General features: G+C 46.0%; 1 protein-coding gene and 1 non-coding gene across 2 annotated transcripts; one reads left to right on the top strand and one right to left on the bottom strand.

Moving 5' to 3' along the window:
* Positions 1-1,894: 1,894 nt before the first annotated feature.
* On the bottom strand, positions 1,895-22,744 carry LOC137335595 (zinc finger protein 850-like). The gene is made up of 2 exons (XM_068000904.1): positions 22,714-22,744; positions 1,895-4,773 (listed from the first exon to the last, which is right to left on the bottom strand). Exons 1-2 carry the CDS (start codon positions 22,742-22,744, stop codon positions 2,687-2,689), a joined length of 2,118 nt encoding a protein of 705 aa, XP_067857005.1. The 3' UTR covers positions 1,895-2,686.
* On the top strand, positions 14,690-14,783 carry trnay-gua (transfer RNA tyrosine (anticodon GUA)). The gene is made up of 2 exons: positions 14,690-14,726; positions 14,748-14,783. It is a non-coding gene; the product is annotated as a tRNA-Tyr (tRNA).
* Positions 22,745-22,824: the final 80 nt, after the last annotated feature.

Genomic DNA, 22,824 nt, shown 5'->3' with positions numbered 1-22,824 from the left:
GGACCACTGCTTTTCTTGATATACATTAATGACTTGGACTTGGGTATACAGGGCACAATTTCCAAATTCTTGCGACCAAAATGCTCCACTTCACTAACATCTGCATTAAAATTCATTGGCCAATTATACACCCATTTTACAAGTTTATTAATGTATTATGTATTTGGTCGCAATCTTCATTAATATTATCTAAACTCCACCCCACCCGCCAATCTGGTGTCATCTGTAAATTTTGAAATTGTACTTCTGATTCAGAGTCCAAATCGTTTATGTGAATTGTGAACAGTGGTCCCAGAACCAATCCTTGTGGAACATCACTTTCTACCTTATACAGTGTGTGTCGCTACAATTAACCCCTGCTATCTGTTTTAGAGCAGTAGTCAAGAGAAACTTCTTTAGATCGGGAGTTGTCAGTCTGTGGAATTCACTTCCACGGTGAGTGTTTGGGTCACACAGTTCTGTAATGACAAGTGGTCCTCATGTTTTTATCCAAGACAGGCCTCAGCCCAGTCATTTACTCCAAATGTTGGTGCAATAGTTCAAGCTCAGAGGCACCAGGTATCGGGAGCAGCAGTAGCAGTAAACAACATCTTAATGTATGGAAGTAACAATAGAGTTCATTTTCATCTATTTCCAGTTTAATAACTTGTGCTGAATGTGGTCCAGGCCAAGTGTCATGATATCAGGTCAGGTTCACCATAGGAAATGAGTTTGACACCCCTGAGATAGACAATGTGAACCGGATTACCCTCATCCACTAACCCAGCAACTTCTTCAAAAAACTCAAGCAAGTTTGTGAGACACCATTTTCTTTCCCAGAAGCCGTGTTGAGTATCTCTAATGGCCCCTTCTCTTTCCCCGTGATCATAAACAGCATCTCTTAGGATCCCTTCAAGCATCTTCCCTCAGATCGATGTCACACTGATGGGCCTGTCTTTCCCTGGCTCTGATTTGTCCCCTTTAATGAAAATGGGAACTACGTGAGCTACCTTCCAATCTCAGGGGACAATCCCTGACTCTATTGAGCTGTTGAAGATACAGGCAATGTGCTCAAAGAGCACCCGTCCCATCTCTTTAAACACCCGGGGGTGGATATCATCTGGACCTGGAGCAGAAACTATTTGGAGATTCCGTATTTTATCCAAGATGACATCCCTTTCTATTTTAATATTTATGATGTTATTGTTGACAGCACATCCCACAGCTGGAATCTGAGCATCATCCACAGGAGTGTAGACTGATGTGAAATAGTCATTTAACAACTCTGCCATAGCCTGGTAATCTGTCCTGAACTGTCTCTCAGTGGCCCTAAACCATCTTTAATGGTCTTCTGAATCCTGACGTAGCTGGAAAGACGTTTGCTATTATTCCTACAATTGGGCACCATCTTCTTTTCAAAGATCTCTGAGCTTCTCTAAAGGCTGCTTGTGTCTCCCTCGATTGTGGGTGATATTTGTCCCAATTCTCCTGTAAACTGAATTCATCCTGATCCGATCTGGGTTAAATGTAAGACAGTTCAGGGAGTCAGGAATCATTCACCCAGAGACCCACACTGACAGGTAAAACCCCAGATGGTTCCTTAGTCAGGATTCCTCTGGTACCTCAGCATATATTTGTCAGCTATCTTACAGTCCACTCCTGGAGGCCCCACTCCCTGAGCCTGCAACCTTCAGCAGGGTCAGTGGTGGAGTTCCGCAGTGGGAGTGATCCCAGAGTAACTGTCGGGATCGCCCCCACCCTGTGGATGGTTAGGGTCGTGTATTTTTAGTGATCCTGGTGTCTAACACGCACACATCAATAAAACCATGAATTCTGGAAACACACTGCAGGTCCTTCTTTATCTGGAGATTGAATGACTGTTGTATAATTGTACCAGCAGTTAACAGGCTGCTGTGAACTCCTCCCTCTGCTATTTTAATACAGACTTCAAATCATTTATTTTTAACGGGTTTATTTTAAATGCGTTAACGCCTGCCTTAAATGGTAGACTCAGGACTGTCACTCAAACAGTTGAAATCTCCATAGAATAATTACCACAGTCATTTTTGGACTGGACGCCGCAGTGACTTTGCTGTCAGAGAAGGGAGACGAGAAAGACCAAAGTGCCGTTTGCCCCTCTCAGTGTGGCCCTGAAGGACTGTGTCCAGGCTGAAGTTCTGTTCCCACCGGACGATCCTCCCCCCAGATTGTCCTTTCTGAGCTCCAGTCAGGTGATGCTAAACACTCAGGTGGGAAAGACCAAAATCTACAACAAGGGTTTAAAATAAAGCTGATTTATTTAACAGATATCCAGAATATTAAACTCCAGCCCAGTTATAGGGGTTATTGACATCAGCAGAAACAAACCCCAACTGTCAGAATGAACATGGGTCAGTCCTGGATGGGATTAACAGCAGAATCCAACCCCTGCAGTCATATGTGAACTCGCTGGTGTCTCAGCACGTGTGATGACTGAGTGAATCCCTTCCCACACACGGAGCAGGTGAACAGTCTCTCTCCAATGGGCGTGAGTTGATGTGTCAGCAGTTCATTTCTGCTTTTAAAGCTCTTCTCACAGTCAGTGAATTAAAAGGTCACTCAATAGTGTGAACAAGTTGATGTTTCAGAAGGTGGGATGAATTAGTGAATCCCTTCCCACACACAGAGCAGGTGAACAGTCTCTCCCCAGTGTCAGTGTGTTGGTGTTTCAGCAGATCATTTGTGCTTTTAAAACACTTCTCGCAGTCAGAACATGAGGGTGAGTACGTTGATGTGTCAGAAGGTGAGATGACCGAGTGAATCTCTTCTTACACACGGAGCAGATGAACGGCCTCTCCCCAGTGTGAGTGCGTTGGTGTCTCAGCAGTTCGTTTCTGCTTTTAAACCTCTTTTCACAGTCAGAACATTTAAAAGGTCTCTCATCAGAGTGAACTCGCTGGTGTGACAGAAGGTGAGATGACCGAGTGAATCTCTTCTTACACACGGAGCAGGTGAACGGTCTCTCCCCAGTGTGAGTGCGTTGGTGTCTCCACAGTTCGTTTCTGCTTTTAAAGCTTTTCTCACAGTCAGGACATTTAAAAGGTCTCTCATCAGTGTGAACCCGCTGGTGTGACAGAAGGTGGGATGACCGAGTAAATCTCTTCTTACACACGAAGCAGATGAACGGCCTCTCCCCAGTGTGAGTACGTTGGTGTGTTAGCAGATTAATTTTGCTTTTAAACCTCTTCCCACAGTCAGAACATTTAAAAGGTGTCTTATCAGTGTGAACTCGCTGGTATGACAGAAGGTGGGATGATCGAGTGAATCTCTTCTTACGCACGGAGCAAGTGAACGGCCTCTCCCCAGTGTGAACTCGCTGGTGTGACAGAAGGTGGGATGACCGAGTGAATCTCTTCTTATGCTGAGAGCGGGTGAACGGCCTCTCCCCAGTGTGAGTGCGCTGGTGTCTCCACAGTTCGTTTCTGCTTTTAAAGCTTTTCCCACAGTCAGAACATTTAAAAGGTCTCTCATTGGAGTGAACTCGCTGGTGTGACAGAAGGTGAGATGACCGAGTGAATCTCTTCTTATGCTGAGAGCGGGTGATCGGTTTCAACCCAGTGTGAGTGCGTTGGTGTGTCAGCAGATTCCTTTTGCTTTTAAACCTCTTCCCACAGTCAGAACATTCAAAAGGTCTCTCATCAGTGTGAACTCGCTGGTGTGACAGCAGTTCAGATGAATCAGTGAATCCCTTCCCGCACACAGAGGAGGTGAACGGCCTCTCCCCAGTGTGAATGCGTTGGTGTGTCAGCAGATTACTTTTGCTTTTAAATCTCTTCTCACAGTCAGAACATTTAAAAGGTCTCTCATCAGAGTGAACTCGCTGGTGTGACAGAAGGCTGGATGACTGAGTGAATCTCTTCTTACACACGGAGCAGGAGAACGGCCTCTCCCCAGTGTGACCTCGTTGGTGTGTGAGAAGGTTGGATGACTGAGTGAATCTCTTCCCACACACAAAGCAGCAGTACGGCCTCTCCCCAGTGTGAACTCGTTGGTGTGACAGCATATCGTTTCTGCTTTTAAATCTCTTCTCACAGTCAGAGCACTTAAAAGGTCTCTCAACAGAGTGAACTCGCTGGTGTGTCAGCAGGGTGGATGACCGAGCGAATCCCTTCCCACACAGAGAGCAGGTAAACGACCTCTCCCCAGTGTGAGTGCGTTGGTGTTTCAGAAGGTGGGATGACTGAGTGAATCCCTTCCCACACACAGAGCAGGTGAACGGCCTCTCCCCAGTGTGAGTGCGCTGGTGTACCAGCAGATCATTTGTCCTTTTAAAGCTCTTCCCACAGTTAGAACATTTAAAAGGTCTCTCATCAGAGTGAACTCGCTGGTGTATCAGCAGGGAGGATGAATCAGTGAATCTCTTCCCGCACACGGAACAGGTGAACGGCCTCTCCCCAGTGTGAGTACGTTGGTGTGTCCGCAGATTACTTTTGCTTTTAAACCTCTTCCCACAGTCAGAACATTTAAAAGGTCTCTTACCAGAGTGAACTCGCTGGTGTGTCAGCAGGGAGGATGAATCAGTGAATCTCTTCCCACACACGGAACAGGTGAACGGCCTCTCCCCAGTGTGAAATCGCTGGTGTATCAGGAGGCCGTATGACTGAACGAATCCCTTCCCACACGTGGAGCAGGTGAACGGCCTCTCCCCAGTGTGACTGCGTCGATGAGTTTCCAGCTCTGAAGGGTAATTGAATCCCTTCCCACAGTCCCCACATTCCCATGGTTTCTCCGTGGTCCGGGTGTCCTTGTGTCTCTCCAGGTTGGACGATCAGTTGAAGCCTCGTCCACACACAGAACACGTGTACGGTTTCTCCCCGCTGTGAATGGTGCAGTGTTTTTTCAGGCTGTTTCACTGGTTAAAGCTCTTTCCACAGTCAGTGCATTGGAACACTCTCACTCGGGTGTTTGAAATCTTCTCCCACAGACAGAACAAACAAACATTTCTCCTTCTATATTCAAAGGCCGATGATATTCAAGTCCTGATGAATCGAGTGACTCTGTCAGATCTTGACATGATCTTTGGTTTGAGTTTCCTGTCTGCAAATCCTCCCATTCCAATACCCTGCAAAAAGATTTTACAAAAGTCATCACTGTAAATACACGATCGAAATTCAGAACACACAATTCTAGTTTCTACGGAACATTCTTTCATCTCTTGTTCCCCAAAGCTGTAAATCCCCGTCCCACACACTCTCCCTCCTCCCTGTGCTGAAATCCAAACCTAACCCATCATCTTTCAGTGGCCCTAAACCATGAGTTAACGTGAGAGAGTGAATGTGAGAGAGTGAGAAAGTGAATGTGAGAGAGTGAATGTGAGAGTGCGTTAGAGAGTGAATGTGAGAGAGTGAATGTGAGAGTGCGTTAGAGAGTGAATGTGAGTACAGCAGTGGGCTCGGTGTGTAGAATGAAGTGGGGCAGGTGGAGCATGTTTCAGTGGGGCAGCAGTGATCATAATCTCATTAGGTTTAGAATAGTTACGGAAAAGGACAGGGGACAGTCAAATATGAAAATACTTAACTGGAGGAGGGCGAATTCCAGTGAATTAAAAAGGGAACTTGTCCAGATGGATTGGAATCAAAAATCCAGGCAGAACAGTAATTGAACAATGGGAGGCCTTGAAGGAGGAGTTGGTTCAGGTACAGAGCAGACAGATCCCCACGGGGGAGAAAGGAAGGGCATTCAAAGCTAGAGCTCCCTGGATGACTAAAGAGATAGAGATTAAAATGAAACAGAAAAAGGAGGTTTATGACGAATGTAAGGTTCATAATACAGTAGTGAACCAGGCTGAACAAAGAAAGTACAGAGGAGATCTGAAAAAGGGAATAAGAGGTGCAAAGAGAGAGTATGAGAATAGATTGGTGGTTAACATAAAAGGGAATCCAAAAGTCTTTTTTAAACATACAAATAGTAAAAGGGGAGTCAAAGGAAGGGTGGGGTCGATTAGGGACAAAAAAGGAGATCTTCTTGTGGAGGCAGAGGGCATGGCTGAGGCACTAAATGAGTACTTTACATCCGTCTTCACCAGAGAAGAGGATTCTGCCATTGTAGCAGTAAAGGAGGAGGTCGTAGTGATATTGGAGACGATAAAAATAGATAAAGAGGAGGTACTTAAAAGATTGGCTCAAAGTAAAAAAAAGTCTTTCGGTCCAGATGGGATGCCTCCGAGATTACTGAGGGAAGTAAGGGTGTAGATAGCGGAGGCTCTGACCACAATCTTCCAATCCTCCTTGGATATGGGAGTGGTGTCTGAGGACTGGAGGATTGCAAGTGTTACACCCCTGTTCATAAATGTGGGAGAGGGATAAACCCGGCAATTACAGGCCAGTCAGCCTAACGTCGGTGGTGGGAAACTTCTAGAGACTAGAATCCGGGACAAAATTAATTCTCACTTGGAAGAACGTGGGTTAATAAATGACAGTCAATATAGATTTGTTAAAAGTAAAATTGTGTCTGACTAATTTGATTGAGTTCTTCAATGAAATAACGGAGAGTGTTGATGAGGGTAGTGCACTCGATGTTGTGTAAACGGACATTTAAAAGGCATTTGGTAAAGTACCACCGAATGGACCTGTTGGTAAAATTGAAGCCCATGGCAGCATGGATACAAAATTGGCGGAGAGACAGAATGCAGAGAGCAGTGGTGAACCGTTGTTTCACAGACTGGAAGGAAGTATACAGTGGTGTTCCGCAGGGGATGGTATTAGGACCATGACTCTTTTTGATATGTATTAATGACCGAGACGTGTAACTCGTGGGGTGCCGCAAGGATCAGTGCTTGGGCCTCAGCTATTTACAATATATATCATTGACTTCGATGATGGGACCGAGTGTAAAGTATCCAAGTTTGCTGATGATATAAAGCTAGGTGAAAGTAAGCTGTGAGGTGGACACAAAGAGTCTGCAAAGGGATATAGACAGGTTAAGTGAGTGGGCAAGAAGGTGGTAGGTAGAGTATAATGTGGGGAAATGTGAGGTTATTCACTTTGGTAGGAAGAATAGAAAAACAGAATTTTTTAAATGGTGAGAAACTATTAAATGTTGATGTTCAGAGAGATTTGGGTGTCCTCGTACAAGAAACACTGAAAGATAACATGCAGGTACAGCAAGAAATTCGGAAGGCAACTGGAATGTTGGAATTTATTGCAAGGGGGTTGGAGCAGAAGAATAAGGAAGTCTTGTTGCAATTGTGCAGGGCTTTGGTGAGACCACACCTGGAATACTGTGTACAGTTGGTCTCTCCTTATCTAAGGAAGGGTATATGCAGCGAAGGTTCACTCGATTGATTCCTGGGATGAGACAGTTGTCCTATGAGGAGAGATTGAGTAGAATGCGCCTATACTCTCTGGAGTTCAGAAGAATGTTCGATATTTTATCAGTACATTAAGAACAAGAGGATAGCTCAGGAAAATGTGGGATCTATCAGGGATGATAAGGCTAACTTGTGTGTAGAAGCAGAACATGTGGGTAGGGTTTTAAATGAATATTTTTTCTCCGTATTCACAAAGGAAGGGGATGATCCGGACGTAGTAGTTAAAGAGGACAGCTGTGAAATATTGGATAAGGTAAACATAACGAGAGAGGAAGTACCAGAGGGACTGGAATCCTTGAAAGTTGATAAGTCACCAGGGCTGAATGGATTGTTTCCTGGGCTATTAGAGGAAGCCAGGGAGGAAATAGCGGATGCTCTGAGGATCATTTTCCAATCCTCACTGGATACAGGGGAGGTACCGGAAGACTGCAAATGGAAGGCCATTGTTTAAAAAGGGTACAAGGGAAAGACCGAACAATTATAGGCCGGTCAGTCTTACCTCGGTGGTGGGCAAACTATTAGAATCAAAACTGAGAGATAGGATAAACTGTCGCTTGGAAAGGCATGGTTTAATCAGGGATAGTCAGCATGGATTTGTTCAGGGAAGGTCATGCCTTCCAAATCTGATTAAATTATTTGAGGAAGTGACGAGGAGGATTGATGAGGGTAGTGCTGTTGGATGTTGTCTCCATGGATTGTAGTAAGGCATTTGACAAGGTCCCACATGGCAGACTGGTCAGAAAGGTAAAAGCCCATGGGATACAGGGAAAGGTGGTGAATTAGATCCAAAATTGGCTCAGTAAGAGGAAAGAAAGGGTAAAAGTCGATGGATATCTTTGCGAATGGAAATCTGTTTCCAGTGGTGTGCCATAGGGCTCAGTGTTGGGTCCCTGCTGTTCGTGGTATATCTTAATGATTTGGACTTGAATGTCAGGAGCATGATTGGCAAATGTGCAGATGACACAAAAATTGGCTGTGTAATTGATAGTGAAGAGGGTAGCTGTGGACTCCAAGAAGGTATCAATGGGTTGGTGGAGTGGGCGGAGAAGTGGCAAATGGAGTTCAACCCGGAGAAGTGTGAGGCAATGCACTTCGGGAGGGCAAACAGTAAAAAGGAATATGCAGTAAACGGGAATATATTGAGAGGGGTGGAGGAAGTGAGAGACCATGGAGTGCATGTGCACAGGTCCCTGAAGGTGGCAGTACAGGTAGATAAGGTTGTGAAGAAGGCATACGAAATGCTCTCCGTTATTAGCCGAGGTATAGAATACAAAAGCACGGATGTAATGACCGTATGAACTGTATAAAATGCTGGTAAGGCCACAGCTGGAGTATTGTGTGCACAGTTCTGGTCACCACATTACAGGAAGGACGTAATTGCTCTGGAGAGAGTGCAGAGAAGATTTACAAGAATGTTGCCAGGGCTTGAAAATTGCAGCTACGAGGAGAGATTGGATAGGCAGGGGTTGTTTTCCTTGGAGCAGAGGAGGCTGAGTGGTGACTTGATTGAGGTTTACAAAATTATGAGGGGACTGGATTGAGTAGACAGGAAGTACCTGTTTCCCGTAGCAGAGAGATCAAGAACTAAACAAAATAGATTTAAGCTGATTGGTGGAAGGATTGGAGGGGACACGAGGAAAAACCTTTTTACCCAGAGGGTGGTGGGTGTATGGAATTCACTGCCCGAATTGGTGGTGGAGGCAGGGACCCTCAACTCTTTTAAAAAGTACCTGGACCTGCACCTAAAGTGCTGTAAGCTGCAGGGCTACGGACCGGGTGCTGGAAGGTGGGATTAGAATGGGCGCCTGGTTGTTCTTCGAGCCAGCGCGGACACAATGGGCCGAATAGCCTCCTTCTGTGCTGTATCATTTCTATGGTTCTAAGAATGAGAGGTGATCTCATTGAAACTTGTAAGATTCTGAGAGGGCTTGAGAGGGTAGATACTGAGAGGAAGTTTCCCCTGGCTGGAGAGTGTCAAAGTAGGAGCATTGTCTCAGGATAAGGGGTCGGCCATTTAAGACTGAGATGAGGAGGAATTTCATCACTGGGAGGGTTGTAAATCTTTGGAATTCTCTACCTCAGAGGGCTGTGGATGCACAGTTGTTGAGTATATGCAAGGCTGAGATTGATAGATTTTTGGACTCTAAGGGAATCAAGGGACATGGGGATTGGGCAGGAAAGTGGAGTTGAGGTCAAAGATCAGCCTTGATCTTATTGAATACAGAGCAGGCTCAATGGGGCGTACGGCCTACTCCTGCTCCTATTTCTTATGTTCTTATGAGCTGTCACATTTTCTTCCTCATTTACAGACTCGCCCTGACATTTGCCATTTCTCTTTCATTTACACATGCTCCCTGACCGATCACCATTTCTGCTTCATCTTCAGATGCTCCCTGACCTTCACCATTTCTCCTTCATCTTCAGACGCTCCCTGACCGATCACCATTTCTCATTCATCCACAGACTCCCCCGACCTTCACCATTTATCTTTCATTTACAGACGCTCCCTGATCTGTCATCATTTACTCTCTATTTTGAAGATGCTCCTGCCCGATCACCATTTCTCCTTCATTTACAGACACTTCCTGACCCGTCACCATTTCTCCTTCATTTACAGACTGCCTGCCTCATCCCCATTTCTGCTTCATTAATAGACTCTCCCTGACCGATCAATACTCCTGCTTCATTTACAGACGCTCCCTGACCAATCACTATTTCTCCTTCATTTACACACACTCCCTGACCGATCACTGTTCCTCCTTCATTTGCAGACGCTCCCTGACCGATCACCATTTCTCCTTCATTTACAGACGCTCCCTGACCGATCATCATTTCTCCTTCATTTACAGACGCTCCCTGACCGATCACCTTTTCTCCTTCATTTACAGACGCTCCCTGACCGATCACCATTTCTCATTCATTTACAGACGCTCCCTGACCGATCACCATTTCTCCTTGATTTACCGACGCTCCCTGACCGATCACCATTTCTCCTTCATTTACCGACGCTCCCTGACCGATCACCATTTCTCCTTCATTTACAGACGCTCCCTGACCGATCACCATTTCTCCTTCATTTACAGACGCTCCCTGATTCGATGAGTCACGAGGTTTGACGCTGACACTGCGCATGCTCGGAGGCCGCGGGCCGTTTGTCGAGTTTCGGGTCTGATCTAAACCGGAGCCCCCGGAGTGTAGAGAGAGAGAGGAGAATGTTCACTGTTTGATATTCGGGCCCGGGGCCGCACTCGGGGTTTGTGAAGCCCCCGCCCCCTCCCCCGGGGTTTATTAACCCGCTCCCCCCGCCCATCTCTCACCTGTTGCGGACACGATCTCGGCCTCACTCCCCGCCCGCCGCGCATGCTCAGCTCACACTGCCCGGGTGATTGACGGGAGCTCCGGACCAATAGGAAGAGCGGAGAGGGACTGGAGGACCGAGCGGGCGGTTGGTCCTCCAACCAATGGGAGTGGGTGAGGGGCGGGACTTGCGGCACCGAGTGGGCGGGGCTGAGCCCGGATCTCCCTCATTGGCTGAAACTCTGCCTCATTTTGAAAGCTGATTGGTGTGAAACTCTTGGGGAAAACTGGCCCTTTGTGTTGTGGAGAAAAACCGATGGAACCGAGTGGGTGGAGCAAAGATTTCAACATTGGGAATGAAATGGATTAATTCAGGACAGACAGCAGGGATTATTGGAGGGAATAACACAGTGTGGGGATAAAATGCAATGGAGGTTGTGAAGATGGATTGTTAAAAAGTGTTTGAGAAGATGCCGGACAGGAGGCTTGTTGATCAGATTCAAGCTCACGGTATTAAAGGGAGTGGGTCAGTGTGGATGGGAAGTTGGAGAAAGGGCAGAGTGGTGGTTAATGGATGTTTTTCAGACTGTGGGGATGTAAACAGTGGTGTCCCCCAGGGGCAGTGTTGGGACCATTGCTCTTCTCAATACAGAGAAATGACCTGGGCTTAGGTACAAGGGCATAAGATCAACATTTCCTGACAACACCAGGATAGGGAGCATTAAGAACTGTGAAGAGGAATGTTAGCAACTTCAGTGTGGCATCGGAACATTAGGAACTGGAGTAGGCCATTCAGCCCCTCGAGCCTGTTTCACCATTCAGTGAGATGGATGTCAGTAAGTATCGGGTTGGTTTAGATCAGACAGGAGGAGATTGGTATCAGTGACGGTGGGGTTGGATTATATCAGAGTGGAGGGGATTGATGACAGTGACGGTGGGACTGGTTTATATCAGGCAGGAGGAGATTGGTATCAGTGACTGTGGGGTTGGTTTAGATCAGACAGGAGGAGATTGGTATCAGTGACTGTGGGGTTGGATTATATCAGAGTGGAGGGGATTGATGACAGTGACGGTGGGACTGGTTTATATCAGGCAGGAGGAGATTGGTGTCAGTGACTGTGGGATTGGTTTAGATCAGACAGGAGGAGATTGGTATCAGTGACTGTGGAATTGGTTGAAATCAGACAGGGTGAAATTGGTGTCAGTGACTGTGGTGTTTTTTTTATCAGACTGGAGGTGATTGGTGTCATCGACTGGGTTCAGGAACTGGAATTAGCCATTCAGCCCCTGAAGCCTACTCCTCCGTTCAATTGGATCACGACTAATCTGTGTCACAACTCCATTTACTTGCCTTTGCTCCATATCACTTGCAACCCTCACACAACACAAATCAATCGATCTCAATATTGAAAATTTCAATCGAACCCCAGCATCCACAGCCTTTCGTGGAAGTGAGTTTGTAATTTCCACTACCGTTTGTGTGAAAAATTGCCACCTTATTTTGCTCTTAAATGACCGAGCTCTAATTTTACGATTATCAAGAAAGTGGCAGATGGAGTACAATGTGGGGAAATGTGGAAATTATTCACTTTGGTAGGAATAGAAAAGCAGAATATTTTTTAAAAGGTGAGAGTTTAAGAAATGTTGGTGTTCAGAGGGATTTGGGTGTCCTTGTACACAGATCACAGAAAGTTAATGTGCAGGTACAGCAAACAAATAGGAAAGCAAATAATATGTTGGCCTTTATTTTAAGTGGGTTGGAGAATAAGAGTAAGGAAGTCTTGCTGCAATTATTTTAGGCTTTGGTGAGACCACACCTGGTGTACTGTGTACAGTTTTGGTCTCCTTACCTGAGGAAGGATATACTTGATTCGAGGGGGTGTAACGAAGATTCACTAGATTGATTCCTGGGATGAGAGGGTTGTTGTATGAGGAGAGATTGAGCAGAATGGCCCTATATTCTGTGGAGTTTAGAAGAATGCGAGATGATCTCATTGAAACATCTAACACTCTTCGAGGGCTTGACAGGGTCGATGCTGAGAGGCTGTTTCCACTGGCTGGAAAGTCTAGAACTAGGGGGCATAGTCTCAGGATAAGGGATCGGCCATTTAGGACTGAGATGAGGAAAAAATTCTTTCATCAGAGGGTTGTGAATCCTTAGAATTCTCTACCCCAGAGTGCTGTGGATGCTCAGTCGTTGAGTATATTCAAGAATGAGATCGAGAGATTTTTGGACACCGAGGGAATCAAGGAATCAGGCAGGAAAGTGGAGTTAAGGTAGAAGATCAGCCATGTACTTACTGAATGGCACGGCATGCTCGAGGGGCCGTATGGCCCACTCCTACTACTATTTCTTATGCACTCTTGTTCTGGATTCCTCCTCCAGATTAAATCATTTCTCTGTATCTACCTTATTTAAGCCCTTTATTATTTTAAACATCTCGATGAGATCACATCTCAATGTTTTAAACTCATTGCAATAAAAACCAAGCTTATGCAACCCGTCCTCACAATTTAATCCTTTTAACCCCGGCATCATCCTGGTGAATCTGCACTGTATCTTTCCCAAGGCCGATTTATCTCTCTCTCGGTTCGGTGCCCAGTTCTCCAGGTGAGTTCTGACCAAGGTTCTTTACAACTGAAGCATCACTTCTGTATTCCAACCCCACTCAAGATAAAGGTCAACATTAAATTAGACTTGTTGATTATTGTCAAGATTTGTGAGGTATTTGCAAAGGATTCGAGGGGATCTGAGAGTTGGGATTTTTCTTTATTCTGTCCACTCAAGGAGTTTGATAACAGACTTACTACTTTGAATTTAGTGCTGGATTATTGAGCCGTGATGTATTTATTGTTTGTATTTTGTTAAATACATTTGCTGAGTGGATTTAAATTGAAGACGAGATTCCCAGACCTGATGCTCGATTCACACATCGAAGGTGAGAGAGATGCTGTGGGACACACGATAAGTCCAGTAGCTGAAAGTGATTCACAGACTGGGTTTTGTGTTTGGTGATCCCGGGTACATTACTGATACCTTCCCTGGATCCCAAGGCTGGGAGAGGCACTCGGGAAGGACCGGGGAACTGGGACTTGGCCATGAGAGTAATTGAAGGTATGAGAACTGAAATAATTTACAGTGAGAAAGGAGAAAAGACATTATAATCGGTAATTAGGACATCAATTAGTCTCTTATCTTGAATACAGCAAGTAATTGAACCTTTCCGTTTGAAACAAAATTGATTTATTTGACATTTATCCAGAATATTGAATTTCAGCCCAGTTATAGCGGTTATTAACATCATCAGAAACAAATCCCAACTGCCAGAATGAAGTTCTGCTGCTGAAACCCTCATCCGTGCCTTTGTTTACCTCTAGACTCGACTATTCCAATGCTCTCCAGGCCAGGCCTTCCACTTTACACCCTCCGTAAACTTGAACCCACAATTTCCAGATCAATAATCAGTCACATTATTCACTGCGTCACTGGCCCAGGCTGTGGAGAACACGGAGCAGCTCACACTCCCACAGCACTGCGGTATGAGCAGGTACTGAGTCAGCCTCAGTCATGAGCACTGGAATCCACGAGTCCGGGTGTGTCAAAGGTGCACGGTGAACAATCACCAAAGTGAAACATTTTTGCCGCTTCCCTTCGATACCTCAGCTGGTCGAGCGACAAGACTGTCGCGGAAAATAAGATAAAGTCATCCTTATGTCATTTGTTCAATTCCTGCTGAAGGAGTACGCGTGCTTTTGCAATAAGCAGCAATTAGTTCAAGGTCGCTCTCTTAACTTTACAGGCACCTTACAGATTAACATGTTGCCATGAAGGCACAGGACGCCTCTTTTCCTTTCACAAACCGTAAAACTTTCTGTGTCTGCCCAAACAAGGCTGTTTTGCCTCTGCTCACCAGCAGGGAGTGCTTTTGAGCAGCAATACTTCAAAACACTCAGCACTCGCTTTCAGGCAAAAGAAGTCTTCGATCAGCACCGGACTCCACGAGTCTGAACATGTCAACAGGCGCACGGTGAACAATCACCAAAGACAGTCCTTTCTATCGCTTCCCTTCGATAGCTCAGCTGGTAGAGCGGAGGACTGTAGTGAATTTACCAAAGTAAAGTCATCCTTAGGTCGCTGGTTCAATTCCAGCTCGAAGGAGTGAGTGTGCTTTTGGAATAAGCAGCAATTACCTCAAGGTCGCTCGATCAACTTTGCAGGCAGCTCACAGATTAACATGTTGCCACTGAGTCACAGGACACCACTTTCCCTTTCTCGAACCGAAAAGCTTTCTGTTTCTGCCCAAGCACGGCTGTTTCACTCGAGCATTTCCCTCTGCTCACCAGCAGGGAGTGCCTTTGAGCAGCAACACTTCAAATCGCCCTCAATTTCAGGCAAAAAGGTCTTCGATCAGTCAGTCAGACAGGGTTCACGCTGCTCCCTCAAGCTCGGGCGGCTGTTGCTTTCCGGTGACCTCGTCTTCCTTCCGCAGGCTCGGGCTCTTCTCAGCATCACTCATGATTACTGTGGCTTCCCGTTCTGCTGTTCCTCACTTGCTGATGCTCGATACCGCCGATTGGAGCAAAGTATTTAATATATTCAGGGAGCGGCAACCCAAGGCAAGATTTCTCTGCTGGTCGTGGAGCAGCTTGGAGGCGAGTGTGAGGCGGGAACTGATGAAGGGCGATTTACAAACAGCAAACGAGGAATTAGCTCAACTGGTGGAGCGCTCACTTGGCATGTGAGAAGTAGCGGGATCGTTGATTATATTCTCCACTCACCGTTTGTCAAGGGGCAATTGTACAGAAACAAGAGTGTTGTCAGCGAGACATGAGCCCATGTACTTCCTAAACTTGGCCGTGTGTTTGGGTACAGAGAGGTCAAGGGGCAGCAAATCTTTTGATGTGCTGCCGTAAGCAAAAGTTCTTGATTTTGCTATGCGGCAAAAATGGAAAGATGAGGTGAGAGATGGGAAAAAAGCTTCGTAATCCTTGATGCCTTCTCTGAAGAATGAATTCAAGACCTTCAGATTATGACACTGATGCACTGCTTGCTGCACTGAGAAGGCATTTAGCAGGTATGGAGCCAGGCAGCACCAGCAAGTAGGACAGCTGGCAAGGTATTGAATGTCATAAAATTTTGCATATAAAAACCAAGCCAGGTGGGAATCGAACCTAATGCGTTATCCATTGCACCATTGGCCCAGATTATAACGAATTAGTAGCAGTGAGAGGCAGTGGGCATGGCAGAGGTACTAAATAAATACTTTGCATCTGTCTTTCCCAAGGAAGAAGATGCTGCCAGAATGTCAGTAAAGGAAGATGTTGCAGAGATACTGGATTGGCTAAACATTCATAAAGAGGAGGTACTGGAAAGGCTGGCTGAACTTAAAGTAGAAACGTCACCTGGTCCGGATGGGATGCATCCAACGTTGCTGAGGGAAGTAACGGTGGAAATTGCAGAGGTACTGGCCATAATCTTCCAAACATCCTTAGATATGGGGTTGATGCCAGAGGACTGGAGAATTGCAGATGTTACACCCCTGTTCAAGAAAGGGTGAAAGAAAAAATCCAGCAAATACAGACCAGTCAGTTTAACCTCGGTGGTGGGGAAAGTTCCAGCAACGATAATCCGGGATAGAATTAGCAGTCACTTGGACAAGGATTAGGGAAAGCCAGCACGGATTTGTTAAAGGCAAATCGTGTTTAACTAACTTGACACAGTTTTTTGATGAGGTAACAGAGAGGGTCGATGAGGGCAATGCAGTTGATGTGGTGTGTATGGACTTCCAAAAGGCGTTAGATAAAGTGCCGCATAATGAACTTGTCATCAAGATTGAAGCCCATGGAATAAAGGGGGCAGCAGCAGCATTGATACAGAATTGGTTAAATAACAGCAGAGTGTCGTGGTGAACGGTTGTTTTTCGTAATGGAGGGAGGTGTACAGTGGTGTTCCCCAGGGGTCGGTGCTGGGACCACTGCTTTTCTTGATATACATTAATGACTTGGACTTGGGTATACAGGGCACAATTTCCAAATTCTTGCTACCAAAATGCTCCACTTCACTGTCATCTGCATTAAACACACATTTTGCAAGTTTATTAATGTATTATGTATTTGGTCGCAATCTTCATCAATATTATCTAAACTCCACCCCACCCCGCCAATCTGGTGCCATCTGTAAATTTTGAAATTGTACTTCCGATTCCCGAGTCCAAATTGTTTATGTGAATTGTGAACAGTGGTCCCAGAACCAATCCTTGTGGAACATCACTTTCCACCTTATACAGTGTGAGTAGCTACAATTAACCCCTGCTATCTGTTTTAGAGCAGTAGTCAAGAGAAACTTCTTTACATAGGGAGTAGTCAGTCTGTGGAATTCACTTCCACGGTTAGTGTTTGGGGCACACAGTTCTGGAATGACAAGTGGTCCTCATGTTTTTATCCAAGACAGGCCTCAGCCCAGTCATTTACTCCAAATGTTGGTGCAATAGTTCAAGCCAGGAGGCGCCAGGTATCGGGAGCAGCAGTAGCAGTAAACAACAACTAAATGTACGTAAGTAACAATATAGTTCATCTTCATCTATTTCCAGTTTAATAACTTTTGCTGAATGTGGCCCAGGCCAAGTGCCAGGATATCGGGTCAGGTTCACCATAGGAAATGAGTTTGACACCCCTGAGATAGACAATGTGAACCGGATTACCCTCATCCACTGACCCAGCAACTTCTTCAAAAAACTCAAGCAAGTTTGTGAGACACGACCTTCTTTCCCAGAAGCCGTGTTGAGTATCTCTAATGGCCCCTTCTCTTTCCCCGTGATGATAAACAGCATCTCTTAGGATCCCTTCAAGCATCTTCCCTCTGATCGAGGTCACACTGATGGGCTTGTCCTACCCCGGCTCTGATTTGTCCCCTTTAATGAAAATGGGAACTACGTGAGCTACCTTCCAATCTCAGGGAACAATCCCTGACTCTATTCAGCTGTTGAAGATACAGGCAAGGGGCTCACAGAGCACCCGTCCCATCTCTTTAAACACCCGTGGGTTAATATTATGTGGACCTGGAGCACAATGCATTTTGAGAGTTCATATTTTATCCAAAGTGACATCCCTTTCTATTTTAATATTTATGATGTTATTGTTGACAGCACATCCCACAGCTGGAATCTGAGCATCATCCACAGGAGTGTAGGCTGATGAGAAATAGTCATTTAACAGCTCTGCCATAGCCCGGGAATCTGTCCTGAACTGTCTTTGAGTGGCCCTAAACCATCTTTAATGGTCTTCTGACTCCTGACGTAGCTGAAAAGACATTTGCTATTATTCCCACAATTGTGCACCATCTTCTTTTCCAAAGATCTCTGAGCTTCTCTAATGGCTGCTTTTGTCTCCCTCGATTGTGGGTGATATTTGTCCCAATTTTCCTGTAAACTGAATTCATCCTGATCCGATCTGGGTTAAATGTAAGACAGTTCGGGGAGTCAGGAATCATTCACCCCGAGACCCACACTGACAGGTAAAACCCCAGACGGTTCCTTAGTAAGGATTCCTCTGGTACCTCAGCATATATTTGTCAGCTATCTTACAGTCCACTCCTGGAGGCCCCACTCCCTGAGCCTGCAACCTTCAGCAGGGTCAGTGGTGGAGTTCCGCAGTGGGAGTGATCCCAGAGTAACTGTCGGGATCACCCCCACCCTGTGGATGGTCCTGGTCGTGTATTTTTAGTGATCCTGGTGTCTAACACGCACACATCAATAAAACCATGAATTCTGGAAACACACTGCAGGTCCTTCTTTATCTGGAGATCGAATGACTGTTGTATAATTGTACCAGCAGTTAACAGGCTCCTGTGAACTCCTCCCTCTGCTATTTTAATGCAGACTTTAACTCATTTATTTTTAACGGGTTTATTTTAAATGAGTTAACGCCTGCCTTAAATGGTAGACTCAGGACGGTCACACAAACAGGTTAAATCTTCATAGAATAATTACCACAGTCATTTTTAGACTGGATGCCTCACGGCCACCTTGCTGTCAGTGAAGAGAGATGAGAAAGACCAAAGTGCCGTTTGCCCCTCTCAGTGTGGCCCTGAAGGACTGTGTCCAGGCTGAAGTTCTGCTCCCCCCGGACGATCCTCCCCCCAGATTGACCTTTCTGAGCTCCAGTCAGGTGATGCTAAACACTCAGGTGGGAAAGACTAAAATCTACAACAAGGTGTTTAAAACAAATCTGATTTATTTAACAGATATCCAGAATATTAAACTCCAGCCCAGTTATAGGGGTTATTAACATCAGCAGAAACAAACCCCAACTGTCAGAATGAACATGGTTCAGTCCTGGAAGGGATTAACAGCAGAATCCGACCCCTGCAGTCATATGTGAACTCGCTGGTGTCTCAGCACGTCTGATGACTGAGTGAATCCCTTCCCACACACGGAGCAGGTGAACAGTCTCTCCCCAATGGGCGTGAGTTGATGTGTCAGCAGTTCATTTCTGCTTTTAAAGCTCTTCTCACAGTCAGTGAATTAAAAGGTCACTCAATAGTGTGAACAAGTTAATGTTTCAGAAGGTGGGGTGACCGAGTGAATTTCCTCCCACACTCGGAGCAGGTGAACAGTCTCTCCCCAGTGTGAGTGCATCGATGTCTCAACAGTTCGTTTCTGATTTTAAATCTCTTCCCAAAGTCAGAACATTTAAAGGTCTCTCATCAGTGTGAACTCGCTGGTGTCTCAGCAGGGTGGATGACCGAGTAAATCTCTTCCCACAGAAGGAACATGTGAACGGCCTCTCCCCAGTGTGAGTGCGCTGGTGTGTCAGCAGATCAATTTTGCTTTTAAATCTCTTCCCAAAGTCAGAACATTTAAAGGTCTCTCATCGGAGTGAACTCGCTGGTGTGACAGAAGGTTGGATGACCGAGTAAATCTCTTCTCACACACGGAACAGGTGAATGGCCTCTCCCCAGTGTGAGTGCGATGGTGTCTCAGTAGTTCGTTTCTGATTTTAAATCTCTTCCCACAGTCAGAACATTTAAAAGGTCTCTCATCAGTGTGAACTTGCTGTTGTTGCAGCAGGTGGGATGACTGAGTGAATCTCTTCTTACACACTGAGCAGGAGAACGGCCTCTCCCCAGTGTGAACTCGCTGGTGTGTCAGCAGGATGGATGAACGAGTGAATCCCTTCCCGCACACGGAGCAGGTGAACGGCCTCTCCCCAGTGTGAGTGTGTTGGTGTGTCAGCAGATTCCTTTTGCTTTTAAAGCTCTTCTCACAGTCAGAACATTTAAAAGGTCTCTCATCAGAGTGAACTCGCTGGTGTGACAGAAGGTGTGATGACTGAGTGAATCTCTTCTTACACACAGAGCAGGTGAATGGACTCTCCCTAGTGTGAACTCGCTGGTGTGTCAGCAGGGTAGATGAACCAGTGAATCCCTTCCCACACACAGAGCAGGAGAACGGCCTCTCCTCAGTGTGACTGCGTCGATGAGTTTCCAGCAGTGACGGGTAATTGAATCCCTTCCCACAGTCCCCACATTTCCACGGTTTCTCCGTGGTCCGGGTGTCCTTGTGTCTCTCCAGGTCGGATGATCAGTTGAAGCCTCGTCCACACACAGAACACGTGTACGGTTTCTCCCCACTGTGAATGGTCTGATGTTTTTTCAGGCTATGTAACTGGTTAAAGCTCTTTCCACAGTCAGTGCACTGGAACACTCTCACTCGGGTGTGTGTGTCTCGGTGCTTTTCCACTCACACTGATGTTTGAAATCTTCTCCCAGAGATAGAACAGACAAACATTTCTTCTTCCACATTCAAAGGCCGATGATATTCAAGTCCTGATGAATCGAGTGACTCTGTCAGATCTTGACGTGGTCTTTGGTTTGAGTTTCCTGTCTGCACATCCTCCCCTTCTAATACCCTGTAAAAGGAGTTTACAAAAGTCATCACTGTAAATACAGGATAGAAATTCAGTTCAGATAACTCGACTTTCTATGGAACATTCTTTCCTTTCTTATTCCTCAAAGCTGTAAATCCCCGTCCCACACACTCTTCCACCTCCCTGTGCTGAAATCCAAACCCATCGCATCATCTTTCAGTGGCCCTAAACCATGAGTGAAAGGGTGAGAATGAATGTGAGAGAGTGAATGTGAGAGCGTGAGAGTGAGAGAGTGAATGTGAGCGAGCGCGAGACTGAATGTGACAGTGAATGTGTGAGAGTGAGTGTGAGAGAATGAATGTGAGTGCATGTGAGAGTGATTGTGAGAGAGTGCATGTGAGTGAATGCATGTGAGAGAATGTGAGAGAGTGAATGTGAGAGAATGCATGTGAGAGAATGTGAGAGAGTGAATGTGAGAGAGTGAATGTGAGAGAGTGAATGTGAGAGGGTGAATGTGAGAGAGTGAATGTGAGAGAGTGAATGTGAGAGAGTGAATGTGAGTACAGCAGTGGGCTCGGTGTGGAGAATGAATTGGGGCAGGTGGAGCATATTTCAATGGGGCAGCAATGATCATAATCTCATTCGGTTTCGAACAATGATGGAAAAGGACAGGGGACAGTCAAATGTGAAAATTCTTAACTGGAGGAGGGCTAATTCCAGTGAGTTAAAAAGGGATCTTGTCCAGGTGAATTGGTGTCAAAAATTGGCAACAAAACAGTAATTGAACAATGGGAGGCCTTCAAGGAGGAGTGGGTTTGGGTTGAGAGTAGACAGATTCCCACGAGGAGGAAAGGAATGGCATCCAAAGCTAGAGCTCCCTGGATGACTGAAGATATAGAGATCACCATTTCTCCTTCATTTACAAACGCTCGTTGACCAATCACCATTTATCTTTCATTTACAGACGCGCCCTGACCGATCACCATTTCTCCTTCATTTCCAGACGCTCACTGACCGAATACCATTTCTCCTTCATTTACAGACATTCCCTGACCGGTCACCATTTCTCCTTCATTTCCAGACGCTCACTGACCGAATACCATTTCTCCTTCATTTACAGACGCTCCCTGACTGATCACCATTTCTCCTTCATTTACAAATGCTCCTTGACCAATCACCATTTATCTTTCATTTACAGACGCTCACTGACCGATCACCATTTCTTCTTCATTTACATACGCTCCCTGACTGATCACCATTTCTCCTTCATTTACAAATGCTCGTTGACCAATCACCATTTATCTTTCATTTACAGACGCTCCCTGACTGATCACCATTTCTCCTTCATTTACAGACGCTCGTTCACCAATCACCATTTCTCCTTCATTTGCAGACACTCCCTGACCGATCACCATTTCTCCTTCATTTACAGACACCCTCTGACCGATCACCATTTCTCCTTCATTTGCAGACACTCCCTGACCGATCACCATTTCTCCTTCATTTACAGACACCCTCTGACCGATCACCATTTCTCCTTCATTTACAGACACTCCCTGACCGATCACCATTGCTCCTTCATTTACAGACGCTCCCTGGCCGATCACCATTTCCCCTTCATTTACAGACGCTCCCTGACCGATCACCATTTCTCCTCATTTACAGACATTCCCTGACCGATCACCATTTCTCCTTCATTTATAGACACTCCCTGACCGATCACCATTTCTCCTTCATTTATAGACACTCCCTGACCGATCACCATTTCTCCTCATTTACAGACATTCCCTGACCGATCACCATTTCTCCTTCATTTATAGACACTCCCTGACCGATCACCATTTATCCTTCATTTACAGACGCTCCCTGAGAAGTCCCAGTTTACACCGCGCATGCGCGGGGCCGCGGCCTTTTGTTGAGAGTTGGTCCGGAGCGAAACGGGAGAAACCGGAAACCGGCGGGTAGTGAGGGGGGATAATGTTCACTGTTTTATATTCGGGTCTGGGGCCGCACTCGGGGTTTGTGAAGCCTGAGCCTGGGCCTGAGCCCGGACCCGGGCCCCGGGGTTTATTGATCCTCTTGCTCCGATCCTCTCACCTGCACCGAACGCACTCCTCCCGCAGCCTCGACTGACCGCGCATGCTCAGGACTCACTGCCCATAATGAGTCAGACTGCGCCTGCGCACTGTGCTCCACTGATTCCGATAGGGCACAATCTTTACCGCGCTGCATGCTGGGTGGTACAGCCGCCATTGATGTTCTTAAAATCTGGCATAAAAGCAAAGACATTGGATGCAGAGAGATCGCGTTTGGACCTCGGATGAAGGAACAGA

The sequence above is a fragment of the Heptranchias perlo genome, chromosome 20, assembly GCF_035084215.1.
Source record: "Heptranchias perlo isolate sHepPer1 chromosome 20, sHepPer1.hap1, whole genome shotgun sequence".
NCBI classification, from domain to species: domain Eukaryota; kingdom Metazoa; phylum Chordata; class Chondrichthyes; order Hexanchiformes; family Hexanchidae; genus Heptranchias; species Heptranchias perlo.
Note: the sequence above shows the minus strand (reverse complement) of the source record. Positions and strands in the feature narration are given on the sequence as shown.